Below are 23,358 nucleotides of genomic sequence, written 5' to 3' on the forward strand. Positions count from 1 at the left end.
CAAAGGAACACTCAATTTCCTAAGCTGTTCACTATGTGCATTAAAGTGATACCACTGATAATGACTCAGACTCTTGGCTCTCTTCCAAATGGCCATGCTGCATCATTAGCTGATAAGATCATTACTCCTTCATAGTTTACAACAGGATCATGGGTCCTTGTACAGAGCAGAGAGGCTATTATCGTGCATGGTACAGCCTACTGCAGTTAACAAGAGGAGCTTATTTGACTGTACTGGTCAGTTTCTTAATTCTAATAGATGGGGCCTACATAGTCCAGATATCTTCATCTACCTATACTTGTGACAAAATAAGATATTGCAAGGAAAAAGAAACTTTGTAGTAGATTAGAGTATCCACATTTTTTTTGCTACAATTTAAAATGCACACATAAGCAGAGAGAACCTGATCTACCCTGGATCCTTGTAACCATGTTTGATTCACAGCCAATCTTATTTCTTCCAAACCTACTGTATTAAGATAAAAAGCATCAAATCATTCCATTTGTAAATATTTCTGCATTTCTAAAAGATATATTGTTAGCACAACCAAAATTTCAGCATCACACTATTAATAACAATATTTCCCTAATGTCATCAAGTATCTATTCAGGTGTATATTACCATGATTGTATTATAATTTTTAAATTTTTGTCTAAATCAGTATCTTACTAAGAGGCTGGCTGTGGATCATACTTGTAATCTCAGACACTCCAGAGGCAATAAGAAGATCATGGTGTGAGGCTGGGCTGAGAAAAAGCAAGAGATTGTGGGCATGGCTCAAGTAGTGGAGCACTTGCCTAGGAAGCACCAAAAAAAAAAAAAAAAAAGAAAAGAATTTCAAAGAAAGATCTGAGTAAGATCGACATGCTGTGAATGATGGATATGTATCTTTTTTTTCTTTCATGGCACTGGGGATTGATCTTATGGTCTTGTGCTTGCTAAACAGATACTCTACCACTGAGCTACACCCCAGTTCTGATATCCTTTTTTCTGTCTGTACATTTTTCTTCATCTCTTTTTCTTTCTTGCATTTTTGGCTATTGCAGTTGGTATTTTTGCAGATACTGGATGTTTGTCTATGAGAGTTTTCCATATCTGGATCTTGAAGTGTGGTCATAGGGCTCTTTGTCATGCCCACCTGTTGCTTACATTTCCAATGAGTTGGTAGTAAAGCTAAGACCTTTCTCAGTTTCAGGTTTGTTTGCTTGTTTGGAATGGGAAGTTATGTGTTCTTTATTCAGTGTGTACAAAATGCTTCATTCTTTCCTGCCTTAGGCTGGCACTAGTTATTAACCATTATTTCTTGATCCACTCATTTATTTGAGGTTGACAGATGATGATAACCTAATCTCATCAGTTTCTCTTCCTTTACAGTCTGAAATGACACTATAAAAAGAAATTTCCCTCCTTAATTATTTAGTTATCATGAAATACAAATATATAACAAAAGCAGGATAAATACCCAATTCTTCACTTTTATTTACCAGTTTTCAAAATAACTAGCTGGCTTCCTAGTATCTTCTAAAGATGAACAATTAATACTACTATTATTACTATTTTCAGTAAAATTAAAAATTTGTGGGTTTAAAAGTTTATATGTTTTCAATCCACTGAGTTATTTATTACCCTATGCCAAAGATCATACCATCTTTAGAAAGTAGGAATTAACACAAGTCTGCTTCAGAGTGCTATTATAACTATAGCAGTCTGTGAAAGCTTCCTTGATTCCTGACATAAGAGGAAGCTCCAAGATTGTGTATTTCCTATGTCAAACTAGAATCAGCTCTTCTCCAAAGAGTCAGGTTCTTTTTAGTGGGAGAAATAGTGTGCTGTACTGCCGTAAAGTACATTGATCATCATTAACTTCCTATTAGCACGCTCTGATCTAATGTCTCAAGATCATCATGATGAACATATTTTTTCCCACTCTGAGGGTGAGAGACTGAGCAAGAGGTTGTGTAATTTTTCCTGGTCACGTAGCAGGTAAATAGTATGGTCAAGAGTTATAAACTGAGGCAACTGCTCTTCAGAGCCTCGCTTCAGCCTTTATTGCCTCTGTAGTGACTGCTGACGTTTTATCTGGTTGTCCGTTGTTAAGGGTCTGTTGCTAATGCTTAAACGCATCAAAATATAGTTTAAAACACTAAAAGATAGCTCTAGTCCACTTTACATTTTTATATTTGTGTGCAACATTCTGTGATTATCCTGAACTGTCTTCTTTTCCTGTTGAATTTCAGCCCATTTTTTCTATCCATTATTGAAAGTTGAGTGCTGTTCTTGAAATGTCTGTTTTTCTCTTCAATTCTTTCAGTTTTTGCTCTTTGCATTTTGGGGCTCTATTAGAGAAATGCAAATTCTATCTTGTTGGTAAATATATTAAATCTACATGACTCAAATACTGGCAATGCTTCAGACATTTTTTCCTTTACTTTTTTGAACATATTTGCAATAGCTGAGCTAAAGTCTTTGTCCACTGAATCCAGTGTGTGGGCTTCTACAGGGACAGTTTCTACTGATTGATTTTTGTGTTGTTAAATAATTTACTCTTTTACAAATAGCCTTTTATGATTATAGGATCTAGAATGAGACATGTACACAATTTTTATTAATTGATTTTTGTGAAATTCTCTGCATGCTTCATAAAACATGGTTACTAAAATTTCTGGTATGATTGTGTAATGGTATACCTCTCTGTGCCTTTGTCTTTCCTGTATAATTACTTCTGCAACCTCCTATGGATGGAGGACACTCATGGGTGTGTGGAGTAGAAAAGGAAGAAAGGATATGTATAAATTCCTTTTATGGTAATAGTTCTTTTTTGCTAGAGTACAAAGTTAGAATAAAGAACATTTGTGCCACTGTGCTATACTTCTGTAATAATTTTAAGGACCCTCACAGAATAATCTCTGATTTGGTGATTATATTTGCATGTCTACTTTGCATATTGAATTTACTAAATCCACATTAAATACCTTCTGATTTTCTATTTTGCTACTTTAGATAGCAGTGGCTTTTACAAGTAAAGAGATTTGTTTCTATGATCTGCTGTCCAAAGAATTTCCTTGTCAATACAAACTCCAAGGCCTGAAAGGAACACCAATTTGCATGGATTATTGGTATGATCCTCTTGACACCAACGAATCAATCCTTTCTTTTGGGGATATAACTGGAAAGGTAAGTGAAAGAAGGATAAGATTGAACATTATGAAATTAATTAGAAACTGTAGTTCAAAGTAGAAATTGAATTGCCCTGAGTATGACCTATATTATAGATTATAAGGTCATACATATTGGACATGAAAGGTATTGATTAGATTATAATTCTTTATCTTGCTTATAAAAACAAATCTTCATTGTGTTTTTCTAATCTGTGTATAGTTGCAATTTCCTATTTAGAAAAAAATCTTGCCATCTTTACTCCATAAAATGCTTAATCTATTAGATCTCAGTAATAATAAATATTAAATGTCTAAATTTATCTCCCATAATTATTTAAACTTAATTGTTCTGATTTTCATTCATAAGGTTTTGGGATGCTTAATACCAGTCAACTAAAGAGTGCTAATTTCCTGTATCATGTAACAAAGGGATAGATGCATTAGAGAGGGTAACTATGAAACCTGGACATTGGATACAGTGATTTCTGCCTTACTATCAAATTCTACCTAACATGTGACAAATTATTACTTATTGAATGACACTACAATATGCCAGAGACCTCAGAAGCAGCTTTATTAGAACAATTTTTTTTTCATAATTGTGAAAGTTTTTCATTCTTACTGGTCTTAGTGAGAAGCATCTTAAAAGTAAGTGACAGGCTGTCCTTGGTAATTGCTTTACCAACCTTCTAGTTCTTTTTTTTTTTTTTTAAACATAATTGCTTGTATCCTTTAAGTAATGGTGAGGACATTTCTTATTACTTCACTATACATTCCTTATTAATCATAAAGGACATAGAATCTTCTTATGACAATTATCCAGCCTATGTTTGTTTGTCCTTCAATGACTCTCAAGGTTCAAGCAATTGTTTTCACATCAGCCTTGATTTCCCTGTTTGAACGACCTGCTAGTGCATGTGAAGATGAAGAAGCCACCATGACCATTAGCTGGGCAGAACTCTTCTCTGGATGTCACAAATGTTGCCATATATTACAACACAAACTTCATCATGGAGATTGGGTCAGGCAAGGTACTGAATTTTGACAGTAATGAAAGAAAACAGTCACTATCACCTTCTACATTTATATTCTTTGATGGAAATGTTTCACACAAAATGTTTAAGTCTAGAAACCAGTAATTGGTTCTCTAGAGGTTTTGGCCTGGACTCTGTGATACTCACAAATCTGGCAGAGATTATTTCTTTTCTTTTCTTATAAAATTTATGCTTAATTCAATTAATTCAGGTGAACTGTGCACTTAAGAGATTTCAAGAGAAGGAAGAAAATTGTTATAGAGTCCATTAGCTTCAACCCAAGTCTGATTCTAACTAAAGTCATTCAGTCACATTCAGGGATGCTTAACAGAACTTAACAAGTTCCCTCAAAATGTATCCTTTGTTTTCTTTGTATTTTTATGGAAAATATCTGCTTCACAATATAATTGTCTTAATTTTCCTCCCTCCTTTCCTCCCTCCCTCTCTTCCTCCGTCCCTCGGTCCCTCCCTCTCTCCCTCCCTCGCTTCCTTCCTTCCTTCCTTCCTTCCCTTCTTTTTGATATAATGACCAAGTTCCTTTAGTTTAGAGTACTTAAGCAGCAGTTACCTGTGTGATAGGATTATTTTATAAAAAAGTATCTATAGAATACCAGAACATTCTTAAAAATCTAGTTATTAATAAATTAATAAGTTTCATGATATATTTTAATTTACAAAATTTGTATCTGATGGTTCCAGATCCAAATATGCAATATCTGCACTGATGTCTTGGTTTATATATCAAGGATTATTGTAATTTTGTCACTTCTGAATTGCTTCTTTAAGGCATACCCACTGAAAAGAATGGAAACCATAACTTTAATGAGTTTTAGTGGGATTAATGTTACTGGTTTATTTCTTTTTATTTATTTTTTAGTACTGGGAATTGAATTCTGGGCCTTACACTTGCTAGGCAAAAGCTCTACCACTTGAGCCAGAGCCTCAGTATGGTTTTGCTATTTACTTTGTTTTTTAGATAGGATTTTGTGCTTTTGCCTGGGCCAGCCTTGGACTGTGAATCCTACTACCATTGCTTCCTGAGTAGCTGGGAGGACAGGTGCGATGACCACACCCAGATTGTTTTTGAGATACTATGTTGCTAAGTTTTGCCCTGCCTTGACTTGAGCTGTGATGCCTCCCAAGTAGCTTGAATTAGAAGCATGTGACACCATGCCTAGTTCCTGTTACTGTTCTGTTTTTATTACATTTTATTTCATTTAAAAAATTTTTTTATTATTCATATGTGCATACAATGCTTGGGTCATTTCTCCCCCCTGCCCCCACCCCCTCCCTTACCACCCACTCCACCCCCTCCCTCTCCCCCCCACTCCCTCCCTCTCCCCCCCACCCCCTCGATACCTGGCAGAAACTATTTTGCCCTTATCTCTAATATTGTTGAAGAGAGAGTATAAGCAATAATAGGAAGGGACAAGGGTTTTTGCTAGTTGAGATAAAGACAGCTATACAGGGAGTTGACTCACATTACTTTCCTATGCATGTGTGTTACCTTCTAGGTTAATTCTTTTAAAACCCTATTTGGGAATGGGACCTGCCTGAAACTGAGGAGGGGAGGGAGGAAGGGTGGGGGAGGGGGCAGGGTGGAGAAATGACCCAAACAATGTATGCAAATAATAAAAAATAGAAAAAAAACATGACATATGCATAATGGTTACTAAAAAAAAAAAACAAAACAAAACCCTATTTGGGTTTCATGAAGTTGAAATTAATTCTCTTCTAGTGTGTGCTCACAAAAATCATATCCTACATGAAGAAGTGTAAATTTCTTACTTTTTCTTCAGTGTAATACATACCATCTCTTTGATGCCTTCCATCCATTCTTTAATTTTGTCATAATATTAATTGAGGTAAAAACAAGATGCTGTTTCTTCATTATCTGCTAAGTATGACAGGCATAAAACTATGTATTAAATTTTTGTTACACTGAAATAAACATTAGAACACTAAAAATAAACTGAACGAAGCAATTTCAGCTGCTTCCAAACAGCATTATCTTTTGATACATAAGCCAAAGCCTAGACTGTACTCACAAAGTAATAGTTCTTGAAATCTACTTGTAGTAAGTTCTCTGAAGCTGAGTGTATTGTTTGAATACCATGATTTTAAGTTAATATAAACAGATAAAGAGAAGTAGCTTACAAGTGATATTTTTGGAAAGGTCGAGGGTATAAGTAAGATTATTCTTTCTGTAGATGAGTAATATCTAAATAACTTTATCATACTCAGGGAGAAAATGAAAAATTCTCACTCTAAACCTTGCTTCAATTTCATTAGTACCTCTGGTTCCCTCTTCAACTGACAAAGAATATGTGAAGTTAATGTAGTATCAGCAGTATAAAATCATGTTTATAATCTAAGATACCCAACTTCAGAGTATGGCTGCTAAATGACTGCAAATTAGGAATTGGTTTCTAAAAAATAAAAAATGTATACAATTATATATAGTACTAAAGATCTTTGTTATCTTATTCAGACTATATATTTCTTAGCTTTTTATGAGCATATATTAATTGTACAAAATAATGTGTTTAATTATGACATTTTCATACATGTATATGAGGTACCTGTATGAAATATACCACTGCACTGTTTATCTACACTTATCCCACTCCTGCTCCTTCTTATTCCATAAAAGTCCCACTTTTTTTTTCAGATACAGGAGAAAATGTGATATTTGTCTTTCTGAGTTTGGCTTATTTCTCAACATGATTTTCTCTAGTTCTATCCATTTTCCTTTAAATGACCTAATTTGTTCTTCTTTATGGTAGACTAACACTCCATTGTGTTTAACTTTTTCTCTTTCTTTCTTTCCTTCCTTCCTTTCTTTTCTTTCCTTCCTTCCTTTTTTTCTTTCTTTCCTTCCTTCCTTCTTTCTTTCTTTCATCTCTCTTTTTCTCTCTCTTTCTTTCTCCTTCCTCTGTCCCTCTCTTCTTCCCTCCTTCCCTCCCTAGTCTCCCATCCCTCTCCTCCCCTTCTCTTCCTTCCCTTCCCTTGTCTTACTTGTATTTTCTCTTCAGTGCTAGGAATCATTCCCAGGGTCTTGCATATGTTAGCCAAGCACTGTATATCACTGAGCCATGTCACCAGCTCTATACCACAGTTTCTTTATCAATTCATCCATTGATGGGCATGTACCTAGACTGATTCATGACTTGGCTATGGTGAATAGTACCACAATAAACATAGTTATGAAGGTATCTCTATTGTATGCTGCCTTTGATTCCTTTTTTAAGTATATTTTTAGGAGTGGTATAGCTGGATCATATAGTAGTTTTATTTCTAGTTTTTACTTTTTTTTTTGGTTACACTGTGGTTTGAACTTAGGATCTCTCTTTGATAGGCAAGCACTCTCCACTTGAACCACATCCCAGGCCATATTTCTAGGTTTTGAGGAACCTCCATACTGATTTCCATAGTGGCTGTACTAGTTTACATCCCTATCAACAATGTAGAAGAGTTCTTTTTTCTCTGCATCCTTTCTGACATTTGTTGTTTTTTTGGTGATAGCCATTCTGAATGTGGTGAGATGTAATCTCAGTATAGTTTTGAATTGATAGTTAAAGATGTTGAACTTTTTTTTCAAGTATATATTGGCTAATTGTATTTCTTCTTTTGAAAAGTGTTCAGTTCTTTGTTCATTAGATGAGTTGCTCTATTGAACTCTTTATATATTCTGATATTAATCTCTTATTGGATGCAAAGCTGACAAAGACTGTCTATCATTTTGTATGCTGTCTCTTTATTTACTCTTGTTTCCTTTTCTATGCAGAAGCTTTTAAATTTGATGCAGTCCCATTTGTCAATTCTTGTTATTATGTCATATGGCTCTAGCTGCATGGGATTTACTTTTGGGTCCTTTAGTTTATTCATCCTACTACTTTGATAAAGTAGTTTCTAAGAGTCTTCTAGTGTATTCTTTAGGGTCTTTTAAGAATAGGATAACATTATCTACAAATAGGGATAATGTATCTTCTTCCTTTCTTATTTGTATATCACTTATTTCTTTATCTTACTTTATTCCTCTGGCTAAGTATTCCAACACTGTATCTAGTGAGAGTAGTGAGAGTGGACAACTTTGACTTGTTCCTGATTTTAGAGAAAATATTTTGCTTTTCTGCATTCAGTATGGTAATTAGTCATAGGTTTGCCTTTATTATGGTTTTGCTTTGAAGCCTTTATTAAGTTGAGGTATGCCCCTTATATCTTTAGTCTGGACAGTGCTTTTATAATGAAGGGATATTGAATTTTTCAAAGGCTTTTTTCTTCAATCATTGAGATGATTATGTGACTTTTTCTTTAATTCTTTCATGTGCTGTATCACATTTACCAATTTGTATATGTTGAACCATCCTTGCATTTTTGGAATGAATCCAGGTTGATCATGGTATATGATTTTTTCAATGAGTTGAATTCAGTTTGCAAGTATTTTATTGAGAATTTTTGCATCTATATTCATCAAGGATATTGGCCTATAGTTTTCTTTTTTTGCTGTACATTTGTGGTTTTAGTATCAAAGTGATACTGGTTTCATAGTGTGAGTTTGGAAGCATCCCTTTCCATTCTGTTTTGTGGTTTGAAGACCATTGGTGTTAGTTCTTTAAAGGTCTAGTAAAATTCAGCAGTGAATCCTTCCTGTCCTGGGCTTTTTTTTACTGGGAGTCTTTTTATTACTCATTCAATCTTGTTGCCCATTATTTTCTGCTAAGGTTTCTTTTAGATTCTTGGTTTAATTTTGGTAGGTCACATTACCTAGAAATTTATTCACTTCTACATTTTTCCACTTTATTAGAATATAAGTTTCAAAATATTCCTAATGATCCTCTGTATTACAGTGGTACCTGTTGTCATAGCTTCTCTTTTCATCTCTTATTTGATTAATTGTGTCTTCTCTCTCCTTTTTTTGTTAATTTGGCTTAGGGTTTATCAAACTCATTTATCTTTTCAAAGAATTAAATCTTTGTTCCATTAATTCTTTGCATAATTTTTCCATTAATTAATTTCATCTCAGATCTTCAATATTTATTTCCTTCTATTCATTTTGGGGTTGGCTTGTTCTTATTTTCTAAGACTTTGTAGTACATTACTAGGTTAATATTTGAGAGCTTTCTGATTTTTCTATTTTTTTTTGGTGGGACTAACGTTTGAACTCAGGGCTTTATGCTTGCAAGGTAAAAAGGCCTACCACTTGAGCCATACCTCTAGTCTATTTTGCTATGGTTATTTTGGAGATGGGGTCTCATGAACTGCTGGTCTCAAACCATGATGCTCCCGATCTCAGCCGCTCAAGTAGCTAGGATTAGAGGTGTGAGCCATCAGCACCTGACTAGCTCTCAGATTTTAATGTAAGCATTTATGGATATATAGGTTCTGGTGTATTGCATTTTCATTTTCATTTGATTTTATGGATTTTTTAAGTTTCTCCCCTGATTTCTTTGATAATTCACTGATGTTAAAAAGTGTATTATCTAATTTCCATGTGTTTGTATATTTTCTGCATCTTCTCTTACTGTTGATGTCTAGTTATTTTTTATTATCTGATAAAATATAAGAAGTTTTTCAACTTTCTTGTATTTGTTAAGATTTGCTTTATATCCTAAAATAGATTTACTTCAGTGGAAGATTTATGGGCTTCTGAAAACAATCTATATTCTGAACTGTTGGGTGAAATAGTCCACAGATGTCTGTTAAATCCATTTGATCTGTTGTGTTACTTAACTCTAATGTTTCTTTGTTGATTTTTTTCTCCTCTGAATGACCAATTGTTGAGAGTGGGGTATTGAAGCTACCCACTATCATTGTATTGGCATCTATCTGAGCTTTTATCCAGTAGTGTTTGCCTTTTTTTTTTTTAAATGAAGTTGAGTACACTGAGTACAAAGAAGTTGAGTGCATTATTCAGTGCATATATATTTATAATTGTTATGTCTTCTGGGTGAATTAATCCCTTTATCAATATGAGCTGACCTTCTTAGTTGTTTCTGACTAATTTTGATGTCTCTTTTGTCAGATATGAATACAGTGACTCCTCCTTGGTTTTGGGATTTATTTGCTGGAAATATCTTTTGCCATCCTTTCACTTTCAGGCCATGTTTGTCTTTACTAGTAAAGAGTGTTTCCTGCAGGCAGCAAGGAGTTGGGTTTTGTTTTGTTTTTTTATGAGAGCTTGTTTGGAAGTTCTAGCAGGGGAACACAGCTACTCATATACCCTTGACTGAAGAACGGGCCTCCTCTATTGGGGATGGTTGTCCTCTTTGACCGAGTGTGCAGCTTCAGGAGGGATGCACATGGAGCTGTGAGGGAGGAAGGGGACACCCACCTAGCCAGCCAGATCAACTGAATCAACCCTGGCTATCAATAGGGTGTCAGATGTCACAGCCAGATTGCCCTCACATCCTTGTTTTGATTTTTTAAATCCAGTCCAATGGGTTGTATCTGTTAATTGGAGAATGAGACCATTAACATTCAGAATTATTATTGAAAGATATATGATAATTCCTGTCATTTTTTGTTGTTGTTTTGGTATGTTCTTTCCCAATTATCATTTACTTATCTACTCTTCTAGTGAGATTTATTCATTTCAACATTCTTATAGTTGTGTTTAATCTTCCTCTTCTCTATGTAGGATTTCCTTAAATACCTTCTGCAGTGCTGGTTTCATGGTCATGAATTCCTTTCATCTGTGTTTACCACAGAAGTTCTTTATTTATTCTTTGATTTTGAAGGGTAACTTTGTGGGGTACAGTAATCTTGGCTGGTAGTTGTTTGTTTTCAAAATTTGAATAATTTGAATACACCACCCCATGCCTTCTTGACTTTTAGAGTTTTCTCTGAGAAATCTTCTGTTATTCTGATGGATTTTCCTTTATATATAAGTTGGCAATTCTTTCTTATAGCTTTCAATATTCTTTCTTTGTTTTGTACACTTGGTGTTTTAACTATCATTTGGCATAGGGAGGTTTTTTCCTGCCATGTCTGTTTGAGGTTCTAAAAACTTCCTGTACTTGGATGTTCATCTCTTTCCCAAAATTGGGGGAATTTTCTAATATTATTTTATTGAATATTTTCTATACTTTTAACTTGTATTTCTTCTCCTTCTTCTTGGCCTATGACTAATAAATTGGGTCTTTTAATGCTGTCCCAGATATCTTATATGTTCTGTTTGTACTTATTTTTTATTAATGTCTAAAAGTTCCAATTTGTCTACATAGTCTTTATGCCCTGATAGTCTGTTCTCAATTGATCAAATCTACTAATGAAGCTTTCAATTGACTTTTTCATTTGACTTAATGTGACTTTCATTTCCAAAATTTCCATGAATTATGGATTTGTTTCAATCAATTGATAATCATCTATTGATACTTTAATGCAGTTTAAAACTATCTTAGGTAAGATGAATCATGTGTTCAATTCTGAAGTAATGTACTATCTGATAGAGAATTGAAGACTAACATGAAGGAATTTATTAGCACATTGTACATGGTACTTAAAGGAAAATAAAATGTTAAATAAGATCTTGACTCCTATAGTAATTCTTAAGTATGAAAAATCATGAAAGAAAACTTCAAGTGTGGGTGGTGGTACTTAATGAATTGACAGTTGGAAGGCATAAGAGAAAACATGATGAACATGAATAAATATAGACAAACAGACATAATTATGACAGAAGGGGTGGTAAGTATAGGTTGTGAAATCAATCTGTATGGCTAGGTTTTTTATCATGAGAAAATGCAAATGACAAAGAAAAGACAGAAATGAGCAACCTTCTAAAGCAATTATCTTAGAATTTCAGATTTGAAAATGCAGAATGAGCCACCATGGAATGTCTTGCGGAAATTTTATTTTCCTGGTGGCAGTTTTTTATCTATAGATCATAGATTCCATCTGGGCCTACTCAGTCTCTTCCCACCTAATATTCTCAACTTGAACCACTTCTAAAATGCTCTTTGTTCTGAGATATTTCTTTATTGCATGATTTTCAAAGTTGTCAATTTTGGTTTTGCTCCTCAATTCTGTATTGTTTTTTCCCTTTTTTGGTGGTACTGGTGTTTGAACTCAGGGCCTTGCACTTGACAGACAGGCAACTACCACTTCAGTCACACCCCCAACCCTCTCCTTAATTCTTTTTAAAATCTTACTTGCAGAAGCTTTTCAAACTGAACTAATCATAATAATTCCTATACCCACATTAGAATTTGAGTTCTGCCTGTTATTACTCACTCAACCTCAGAAAGAAATTTCATGTCTTACATGAAAATTAACATGCTTTTTGGTTAGTAATATACTTTTTATTCCCCTTAGTATTCACTATAACATAACATATTGTGCAGTACTTTATAAGATAATGCAATGTTTTGTGAGATATTCTGTGTAATTACTTATTTTAAACACTTTAATTATAATGTCTTAGTTTTTCTTGGTGTGTGTGCGTACTGCTTAGAATTCACTGCAACTTTTGGATATGTGGATCTATAGTTTTAATTAAACTTGGAAATTTTTTCTTCTGTTAGTTCTTCATAGTTTTATTCTGTTCTCTCTTTTCTTCTGGGACTCTACTTATCTGCCTTCCAGAACTCTTCCCCACAACTTACAGTTGCATTGTCCTTTGTAAACTCCAGTCTTCATCCCCTCAAATCAAGAGGTTACTAAACTCTGTGTTTCCTTCTCTCTTTACTCACATTTGAAGATTTCTTTCCAAAAAATGGTGGGTGACTGTTGGACTTACTCATTTCTTTTCTCTTTTTTCATAGCTCAAAGTTCTTCACCGTATATGCTCAAATGTCTGCAAATATTTTTTACTAATATTTGTTGAGTTTTCTGGGTGTTTATGATAGTAGATTAAATTTAATACTTATTATTATCTCATGGATAGAAGCAGAAATGCAACACAATGGTTTTTTTTAAATAGTGAGCATGTAATAAATATTTGTTAATCATTTAGCTTCTTGCCTTTGTTGACATCTTTTAATCACTTCACCTACTGAAAGTATAGGAGCTTCTCTGTGCATTCATCTAGAAACATTTGTGAAATAGCTATTATGTAGCAGGCACCAATCCTAAAGAACTTACTTTATGCTGACTAAAGATAATTTTAAAATAATTACTTCAAAGTTTATTTATTATCACAATCACTTTGAGGCACTCAAAACAGAGCAGCCAGTCAGTGACAGGAATGTCCATATGGACCACGCATTGTGTACTATAAATTCTGTGATAGTTATCATAGGGAATAATGGGCAACTTATTTGTGAAAAGATGCTGGAGTGAATGAATTTCCTGTTGAGTTTGGTACAAGGCAGAAAAGCATTGGTAGTTTATCAATTTGGTATGGTGAAATTGGGCTGTGTTTTAATTGGGAGATGTCAAAAGAGTGAACTGCCTGAAGAATTACATTACATTAATTTTCCTCTTTCTTTTTTTCTATTAAAAGTTTTTTATCTATGTATCTATTTAATAATGCTATTAATTTCTTTAATGGGGTTTTGTTTTGATCATGAAAAAAAACATTTTGTAATGTGGCTCTAAAATTCTCAGTTAAGCCAGATATAGTGGTTTCATCTATTATCTCAGTGCTTGGGAAACTGAGGCCAGATTGTAAGTTGGAGGGTAGCCTGGGTAGCTTAGCTATCCCTGTCTCAAAAAGCTAAAAATGATCTTAGATAAATTGTTGGGTGAATGCTATTTAAAAATATTTCAAAAGCAAAGAGAGATATCAAAGGAAATGATTTTAATATCTGTCAAAAAGTAATTATATATAGTTAAAAGAATGTGGTTGCAGTAAAAAAACAATCAAAATCATGTTTAGTTCAATAATATATGAATGGGTAGTGAGGAAAATGCAGTAGAGAAGATTACTTAAAAAGAGGAGAGTAAAATAGTGTAAGGAGGTAAGGTAGCCACATAAGATTTCTTTTTTCAAGTTTTAGATTTTAATATCAGGTGCCTCCAAATATGGGACCTACCAGTCTTAAGCAATGACTGAGGACCTATTATCAGATTTAGCAATGAAGATTATACATTTAAATAGTTATTTTAGTATGAGGAGAAGGGAGGGAAATGAGAATCAAGAGGGAGGAAAAAGGAAGAAGGAATCAAATATAGCACAGCGCTCCTCAGCGTGCAAGATACTCTGCCAGGAGTAAGAAACCAATTGCTGCTTTTATTTGGTTCTCTTTTACTCCAGAAACATGAATTGATATTCTTGGAATTCTTCAAGAAATATCTTTGGTGATTTTTTTGCCTTAGTGTAAGAAGGGAATATACTACTGAGGAAAGAAAGAAATTCTTGAGCAAGTATGGTAATAAAATTTTACTAAAGCTAAGGATGAAATATCTGTACAACTGAAATGTCAAAAGAAATGCTCAGTTTCAAACATAAGAGTGTTAGCATACTTCTTTAAGATGAGGTTCATACTTCTTGCTTAAAACTTTGAAGGAGAAAATGTTTTCATCCTGTCTAAGTGGTTCAGTGTCACATTTTAATGGGAAAATATTTATATTCTGAAATGCTTTCATAGTAGCTGTAGTGATTTGGGGCAATAGTGGTGAGACATAAATACCTTGAATCTTTGAAATTTTTCCTTTTGAATAATTGTCTTCTTGTATAGGCTATCATAGGAAACCAAGTATAGCTGTTAAAAAATAAGCATTAAAGTGCCAAGACAAAAACCACTGACCCTTTTATTATAAAGAAAGGTGTTTTCTCACCTTTGTTTGACCAGGGATGGAAGGAAATACAAAACAGTTCAAATTGATAACAAAATCACTAATTGCCACTGTAATTAATGAAGCTGGTGCCAGAGAATTTAAAACACAGACGCCAGCTTGTGTTTCCTCAGGGAACCTTCATAATTGATGGGAACTAAGTTTGGAAGAGAAGCCAGATTTAGTGTCTTGCTTGTGTGCTGCTCCACTTCCCCGCATCTAAATCAGTCCTCCAGGCAAAATGAGTCTGCATCACTGAGTAGCTAGACATGCTGCCTTTCCTGCCAGCTCCCTCTCTGTGTTTAAAGCAGTTGAAATCAGCCAGGAGCTGGTGGCCTGTCCTAAAGAAAGATGTCTTCCCACAGTTTCTCCTATAGCATTGTGTAAGTGTAAGCTATATTTGCAGCATGAACATGTGTCTGCTTACTTTGAGAATCATTAAATTGAATGCATCATCTTTTAAAAATATACATAGTAGCACTGGATTTTGATTTTTTTTTCCTTTTTCTTTTATTATTCATATGTGCATACAAGGCTTGGTTCATTTCTCCCCCCTGCCCCCACCCCCTCCCTTACCACCCAGTCCGCCCCCTCCCTCTCCCCTCCCCCTCAATACCCAGCAGAAACTATTTTGCCCTTCTTTCTAATTTTGTTGTAGAGAGAGTATAAGCAATAACAGGAAGGGACAAGGGTTTTTGCTGGTTGAGATAAGGATAGCTATACAGGGCATTGACTCACATTGATTTCCTGTGTGTGGGTTACCTTCTAGGTTAATTCTTTTTGATCTAACCTTTTCTCTAGTACCTGTTCCCCTTTTCCTATTGGCCTCAGTTGCTTTTAAGGTATCTGCTTTAGTTTCTCTGCGTTAAGGGCAACAAATGCTAGCTAGTTTTTTAGGTGTCTTACCTATCCTCACCCCTCCCTTGTGTGCTCTCGCTTTTATCATGTGCTCATTGGATTTTGATTTTTAAGAATGCATTTTGATTGTTAAAGATGAAGTAGATAAGGCAATTCTTTCTTGTATTTCCTCTTTAACATGGTGGTTGTTCAGGATACACAGATTCCCTATGATGGTCTCAGGGAATGGGATTCCAACTTCAAAGTAAGAAGTAAAACTGAAACTAAAACTACTTCAAACAAGAAAGATTGTTATTTCCAAATCACTTTCCTACATTAATTAGGATCATTTCAATAGCACACATAGGGACAAGGACCAATGGCAGATTCCCTTAATGACCCTTTTTATGACTATACAGTGATAGAGTGGAATGGTTGAAACTTAGTATCTTATGGACAAAAATACTAAAGTTGTCTTTTCTCCTCTCAAAATTTTGCATAAAAGTAATTTTAAAATATTTCCTCCTGTAATCTCTAAGCTCACTGAAAATGTGAAAAACAATTTATTTGTGTAGCTCATCCCATTCCTTAGCTTGGTATTTTAAAAACTTTTCTATGATGACCTATATTTATTTACCTCAATTCAAGAAGTGAGGGAAACATTTTCATTCATCAGATAATTTGACTTTAAGGAAATGACTTTCTCTCACCCTTTACTCAAGTATCCTTAGGTGCTCTGGTGTTCTACAATTTAATCAGAAACAAGTTATATCTTGCTTTGGATATAAAGTGTGAATTGTTGCGTCTCCAATATGAAACACTGCAGACCCATAAATGTCACCTGGTAACTCACAGATTCAAATTTTAAAGAAAGCTTTGAACACCAGGGAAGAATATGTTTCCTTATATGACATTATAGTTCTCAAACTAAAGATGGTAGCTAGATATAATGGTGAACACATGACAAAGTAATTTTCTGAGTAGAAATAGTTTGTTTTGATTGTACTGTAATTATATTATGGAATTTTCCTGGATTTAAAGATATAATTATGCTGTAATGGTTTATACTTTAGGTCTTATAACACTGGTTCCCTGAATGCCACATTATAATTTAACATTTTCTGTAAACAAAAGGAACATATTTAGTGAGACTGCTTCCTGAGTAGGAATACAAACCATTAGAGTTTCTACATTTGGTACTTCTAGTAAAGTTATAGTAGTGCAGCAGGTAAGCAGGGGCCCTTATGACTCTGACATTAATTACTCCCTAGTGAAACTTGAAGCACTCACCTTTGTAAGAGCTTCTGGGTCATTTGTTCTTTCATTCCTCTGTCCTTCCCTCCCTCCCTCCCTCCCTTCGTTCGTTCATTCCTTCCTTCCTTCCTTTTTTTCCTTCTTTCCTTCCTCTCTCCTTCCCTCCCTCCCTTTCTCTCTCTTTCCCACCTTCTCTCCCAAGGATGAAAGACTCTAGATGAGAGAAAAGGATGAAGAAAGAACAAGGAGGACAAGAATATGATCCCTGTGGGGATAAACATCAATAGAAAAGTGAAGAAATTAGGAAAGGAAAGATTCAAGGTAAAGGGGGCTTGGTCTGGGATTGAAGGTAAGCTGGGCAGAAATGTAGTTGGTAATAGAAAGAATTCCACATCTGGTCCTGGCATACACACAGCAGTATGGCTTGGTAGAAAAGGAAGATGCAATAGTATAGAAAAGGAGAGCTCCCAGCCAAATAAGACTGGGTTTACTCTCATTTCCAACTGTAATTAGTTGCATGCCCTTGGGCAAATTGGGTTTTGGAATGTCTCTCTCATCCTAAGCAAACCTCAGATTGGATAATTTACCAAGGAAGATTATTATAGAGTGAGAGCTCCAGGCATGCTGCCTGATACATGAGAGGGATTTAATAAATTGTCTTTATAATTATAAAAAGTAATTCAAAGGTCAAGAGGAAATTACATAATAGAGGATGAGCAAGAAACAATATCCATGCAAATTTTAAAGCAGACTGGAGAAGTAGACCCTTTGCTCTTTTGCAGTCCTTCTGTATTTCATGACTTCATAGTGAATTCTATGTCCCTGATACTCTATTTGGTTCCTTTTCTGAAAATGTCTTTTTGATCTCAGCCTCTCTTTTTTTCCTAGAAGAAATTGTGTTCTGGCATTAAGAAAGCCCCATTATCAAAGGCCAGTTAAACTTATTTACATTAAAGAAATTAGAAGCTAAAAAGAGTAATTTAAAGTGGGCATTGATGGACACAAATGGTATGTAGTATCAGCAATATGAACTTTAAGAATCATCAGAGCCAGTGGCTCACACCTATAAGCTTAACTACTAGGGAGGTAGAGATTGGGGAAATCACACAGTTTAAGGCTAGACTGGACAAAAAGTTAGTGAGATATCTCAATCAATAACTGGGGTGTTGGTACATATCTGTCATTCTAGCTAAGCAGGAAGCATAAATGGGAGAATCTCAGTCTAGGCTGGGATGCGTAAATGTGAAAGCCTATTTGGAAAATAGCTAAAGCAAAAGGGCTGGGGGCATGGCTCAAGTGGTACAGTATCTGCCAAGCAAGCTCAAGACCATGAGATCAAATCCCAGTAAGGCAAAATGAAGAAAGCAGGTAGAGAATTGTTTACCAATTCAAAATTACCTGATAATCAGAGATTCATCGCCTAATTTTTCAGATCTATTATGATTGGGCTTTATCAATAGTGGTGGGAGGTTCTCAAAATTCTGATGTTTTATATAAAATTGTGTTTATTTATATCTTCTTAGTATACAGCATTCATCAGATTGCCAAGGACGCTTTTGGTCTCCCAAATTTTAAAAACTATGAATGAGTCTTGTAGAATATAAACTGATGCTGTTACTCTATAGAATGATCTGTTCATGCCTGGTTACTTTAGTCTCAGGGAGTATACCTGAGAATATGGGAGACATGCCAATCTGCCTTTTAACATTGATGGCCAGGTGATTCATGTGCATGCTAAAAATTTGAGAATCTTCATTCTGGTTGTATTCTGAACTCATATTCTGTCTCCACCAAATACTAATGTATTGATCATTGACTTATAATATTGCATATTATGTGACATTACATCAAACTCAGAGTTAATCTGAGGGTTCCAGATCTAAGTTTACAATAATTATGTCCTGACTTTAGCCAGATCATTGAACTTGTGATTAAAGCTTTTTCTTCATCTGTAAGATAAAGAAGTAGGCTATCTCTTTCAGCTCTACATGCTAGACTTTACCATTTACTTCTCACACTGGTCTTTTGTCATGACCTCTCTCCTATCCACTGCAATGCTATCTTTTTGTCGATGTTCATTAAATGTCTTCAAATCCCTGAAACTCACACTAATTTCTTTCTTTTTTCTAACTTCTATTATACATTCTGTATCATTCAATGTAACACATTACAATATGCTAAAATATTTTCTAATTCTTTGATTTACATGTCTTTTCTTCCAAGTTTGGAGCCATTTGATTAAAGTCCAGGCTGCATCTGATTCTTCTTGTTATCCTTGTTACATAATGCATATCAATGTCTGTGAAGATTGGATAATGTTTTAAGAGAATATATCTATAGATGACACACTGAATAGTTTCAGTCTCATTAATTTGAGTATAAATTGGTCATGCTAAGCCACTTATTTTCTAGGGAGATAGATCTGAAATGTGTTAAATTAAGCCATTCACATGTCAATATTAAATCTCAAATGAAAAAATCCTAGCTGCTTTTAGAAACAATCCAATAGAACAGGTCAGAGGAAAAAGAATTCTCAGAATTCTCTTCCCTTAGAGCATCAGTAATATTGCATAACATAAGATGTGGAGGTAAAGGATATAATAATGTGCACTGAAAGCTGTTAAAAAATGGGAGGTGGGAGATAAAGGGATAAAGGAGAGTAATGGAAAGGGTTGAATGGACCAAAATAAAGTATACCCACAGTGGGTGTACATTGAGAAACCCCTTTGAACATTAACTTAAATATTAATAATGAAAACCAGGACTGTAAAATAGATACTGTGTGTATGTATGTGTGTGTGTGTGTACTAGTAGGAGTGGGGAAGGTGAATGGAGGAGCTTCAGGTGATGGTACATGGTAGATGGACTTCATATACCTATATGAAACAGAACTAAGAAACCTCTTATAATTGCTTTATGTGGTGGGGAGGGGGTTGAGGTGGAGAGATGATGGGGCAATGTAAACAATGTACGATATAAGTCTAATCAGAATTGTCACTATGAATTCCCCAATGTATGATGAATATATCCTAATTAAAATTTATGTAAAAAAGAATTTCCTTCCCTTTAGTAATTATTTGGACATTTATATATATATTTATATATGCATATTGTATATGTGTATATAAATACATATATACAAACTTATATACATGTGTATAAATGCACATGAATGTATGTATACATGTATAAAGCAAATTAAGTTCCTCAGAATAATAAAATTAGATGCTCTTTTTAATTATAATAAGTGATGCTTTTTATCTTTTACAAAATTACAAGCATTTTTGCACAAAAGTTCCTGTCTCCATCTATTCAAGCTGCTATAACAAAATACCACAAGGTGGTATAGGTTATAAAGAACAGAAATTTATTGTCATAGTTCTGAAGGCTGGAAAATTCAAGATGAAGGTGCCAGCAGACTTGGTGTCTGGTGAGGGCACCTTCCTGATTTATGTATGGTATCTTCTAGCTGTGTCTTCAAATAGTGGAAAGGGCAAATAGGCTCACTCATACTACTGTTATGAGGACATTAATGCCATTCATGAAGACTCTGCCTTTAAGACCTAATCACCTCCCAAAGAACCTGCTTCCTAATACTATCACTTTGAAGGTTATGATCTAACATATGAATTTGGAAGAAAACAGACCATAGCAGCGCCTGTTAAGATCTGTGAAGGGTCTAAGCTTTTATGCTGTTTTCAAGCTAGTTCTCAATAAGTTAGCTTGCCATTTACAGTACAATCAGCAACACAAATATTGCAGTGCTCAGTTAGAACGAGCAATAAAAAAAATCCTACGGTGACTGTGGACATATGACTTTTATATAGAGAAAAAATATTTTTATTATTCAGAGGAGAGCAAACAGTGTAAGTGTTGGCATATTTGTTTCAGTTCCTCTGGCAACAAGTCCACAAAAGCAAAAATGATGGGCCCAATTGAATGACTACACATAAGTGTATTGCCTTACAGGAGAGGAACCCCAAACTTAGGGAATTTGAGTCTGTACAGCGTATAGGATGCATGCCTCCTTCTGCTCTAGAGGAAGATTCTCTCATTTTTCTGGGCAGTAGGCACTTCTGCCATTTGCTGCAAACAGGAGACACTATCTCTACATTCTAGGGTTTTTTGCTATGCAGTCATCTTTGAAAAGATAATTTGGAACAAAGTCAGTGCTCAGTTTTGTAAGTGCAGAAATACTAATGATCCACTGAGAATTGCCTTCTTAGACTGTTGCAATAGAGTCTATATAATAAGTAGACAGAAACATTTCTAAGAGCCGTTCTATTAAAACAACTTTCCTCAAGCTATACAACGTGATCAAATCCTTCTTCATGTGAGCCAAGAATTTGATCTTGAGGTCAAGTCAGAAATCTTTTAACTTTGGGCACAATTTATTGTCTGAGCAAAATGTAGAAGAGAACTTCCATCTAACTGCGGAGAGGTGATCAAAGAGCAGCTGTGGTGGCTTTTTGCCTTTTGGAACTTGGGATTCTGACAGGACCTCGTGACAAAAGGCAACAGGATTATTATCCTTGCTTGGAAAGTGGGATTCTGTTCCCCAACATATGGCACTGTGTCTTGGGGAGCACGGGGATGAAACAACCATTCTCTAGAATGAATATCTAGCTGAGGTTGTAAATCTTGGCACAGTTGAGTCCTCACCATTCTACTTTCAAACACTCTAGACCAGTCAAATTTAAATAAACCATCTAGTTAGCATGAGCTTGACCTGTGGGGAGCAGCAGATGGTTGATAAGTTCTTCTTTGCCTGCCCTGGGCCCAAGAGGAAAAACAAAAGAATTTGGTCAGTTGCTCATTTTACGTCTCTGAAATTCCATATGATTATTGTGATTACTATTGTTTCTTGCCATGTGTTGCAGAAAAAAATTTTTTCAAGTATCCCTACAATGGGAGGAAAGTCTGAATGCAGAATTGACTGTTGCTATGTATTCCTTGTTAGGAGTTAGGAAAAGGCAAGTGAAGTATTTTCTAAGTGTAGTGATATATCATCATACTCTGAATTTAGTTTTTAACACTGCATATTTAAATAACTGCATTTTACTAATATGTTGTGGAAAAGCAACTAAAGATTATTTTCCTCTTTTTAATTTTTTTTCAGTTACTTACAATGCATCTTTGGATGCTATCATTTCAAGTACAACCAGCAGTACAAATACTGTGGTGCTGGCTTGGAGAGAGAAATCAACAAAGCATCTTAAAATGACATGGCTCAACATTGCCCAGGGCATTCATGCTTTTGATTACCACTCTCGGCTCAATTTAATTGGTATGTAAAATAAATCATGATAACTATGAGGGCCTCATAAATAGTCTAGGATGCCTATTTTGTATGCATGGAGCCTCTCCACCTTGCTGCTTTATTGCCAGAGAGACCAACTTGAGCAGCTCATATTTTATTGCCTGAGAATGTCTGCTAATGATACATTATGGGATGCAGTGTATATGAACTACATTGGGGTGAATATATGAGAAAGTGCCCCAATGATTTAATGAGTCTTTTTATTAGAATTGGTAGAGTTGTAATATGATATAGAGAAAAAAGACATTTTGCTCAGCATCTGCCATCTTTTTACCACAACCAAATGCTGCACCCAAATACACCATTTTATTGCTATTAATACCACACACACACACACACACACACACAAATACACACACACACACAAATACACACATGCACACACACAAGAACAATTTTAGAATGTTTTTCGATTACTGTTAAGAAAACATTAATGATTTTTGAAAATTTGCAGATTGTCATAGCTCTAGTTTGCTAAAGAAGAATAATTTTGATGCAAAAGGGTATAAGAATAAATTTGATGCAAATATCAATCATTCAATTCTTAGTTATTTAATTCTTAGTTATTCAATCCCTGTATATTGATCATTATTTTGTAGTTGCCATTGTGCTGTAAAAACAAAGGTGAATAAACTCAGCTCCAGAGTTGGTCCTAAACCAGGAAATAATAAGCAGTGTTACATTGCATTTCCAGACACCTGACAAAGGACTCCACATCTTGCTCCTGGAGTGTTCTCTGAATATAACCGATTCATGTTTAGAAATACCTTATTCTACCAATAAAGCAGGACAAAATTATACTTGCGATGTTTGTTTGCTTGCACATGAATGATTATTTCAATAGTGGTGAAAGTAATTTGTTTCTAATACATTGTATTGATTGGTGAACTGTCAGTATTATTTCAGTTCTTTCTTACTTGAGGAATAGCTTTACCACTATCTAAACTCCTAGGCTGTGCTTTCTGGAGACAGGAAGATGCATTCATGGAGCCTGGGCAGGCTATGGTTGGCTCCTATATGGAACAATTTTTTTCTT

General features: G+C 34.8%; 1 protein-coding gene across 6 annotated transcripts in view; it reads left to right on the forward strand.

Moving 5' to 3' along the window:
• Wdr49 (WD repeat domain 49) overlaps positions 1-23,358 on the forward strand; it is a 167,136-nt gene that overhangs the window by 29,253 nt on the left and 114,525 nt on the right. For 5 of the 6 annotated variants that reach the window (XR_012448048.1, XR_012448047.1, XM_074073848.1 and 2 more), the window contains 3 exons: positions 3,001-3,174; positions 4,015-4,189; positions 22,122-22,289. Coding sequence is in view for 4 of the 6 variants with exons in the window: in XM_074073848.1 (XP_073929949.1) it covers positions 3,001-3,174; positions 4,015-4,189; positions 22,122-22,289 (517 nt within the window). In the remaining 2 variants the exon portion in view is untranslated. The remainder of the gene's footprint in view (positions 1-3,000; positions 3,175-4,014; positions 4,190-22,121; positions 22,290-23,358) is intronic. The other variant, XM_074073851.1, reaches the window with a different exon arrangement.

The sequence above is a fragment of the Castor canadensis genome, chromosome 5, assembly GCF_047511655.1.
Source record: "Castor canadensis chromosome 5, mCasCan1.hap1v2, whole genome shotgun sequence".
Lineage (NCBI taxonomy): Eukaryota > Metazoa > Chordata > Mammalia > Rodentia > Castoridae > Castor > Castor canadensis.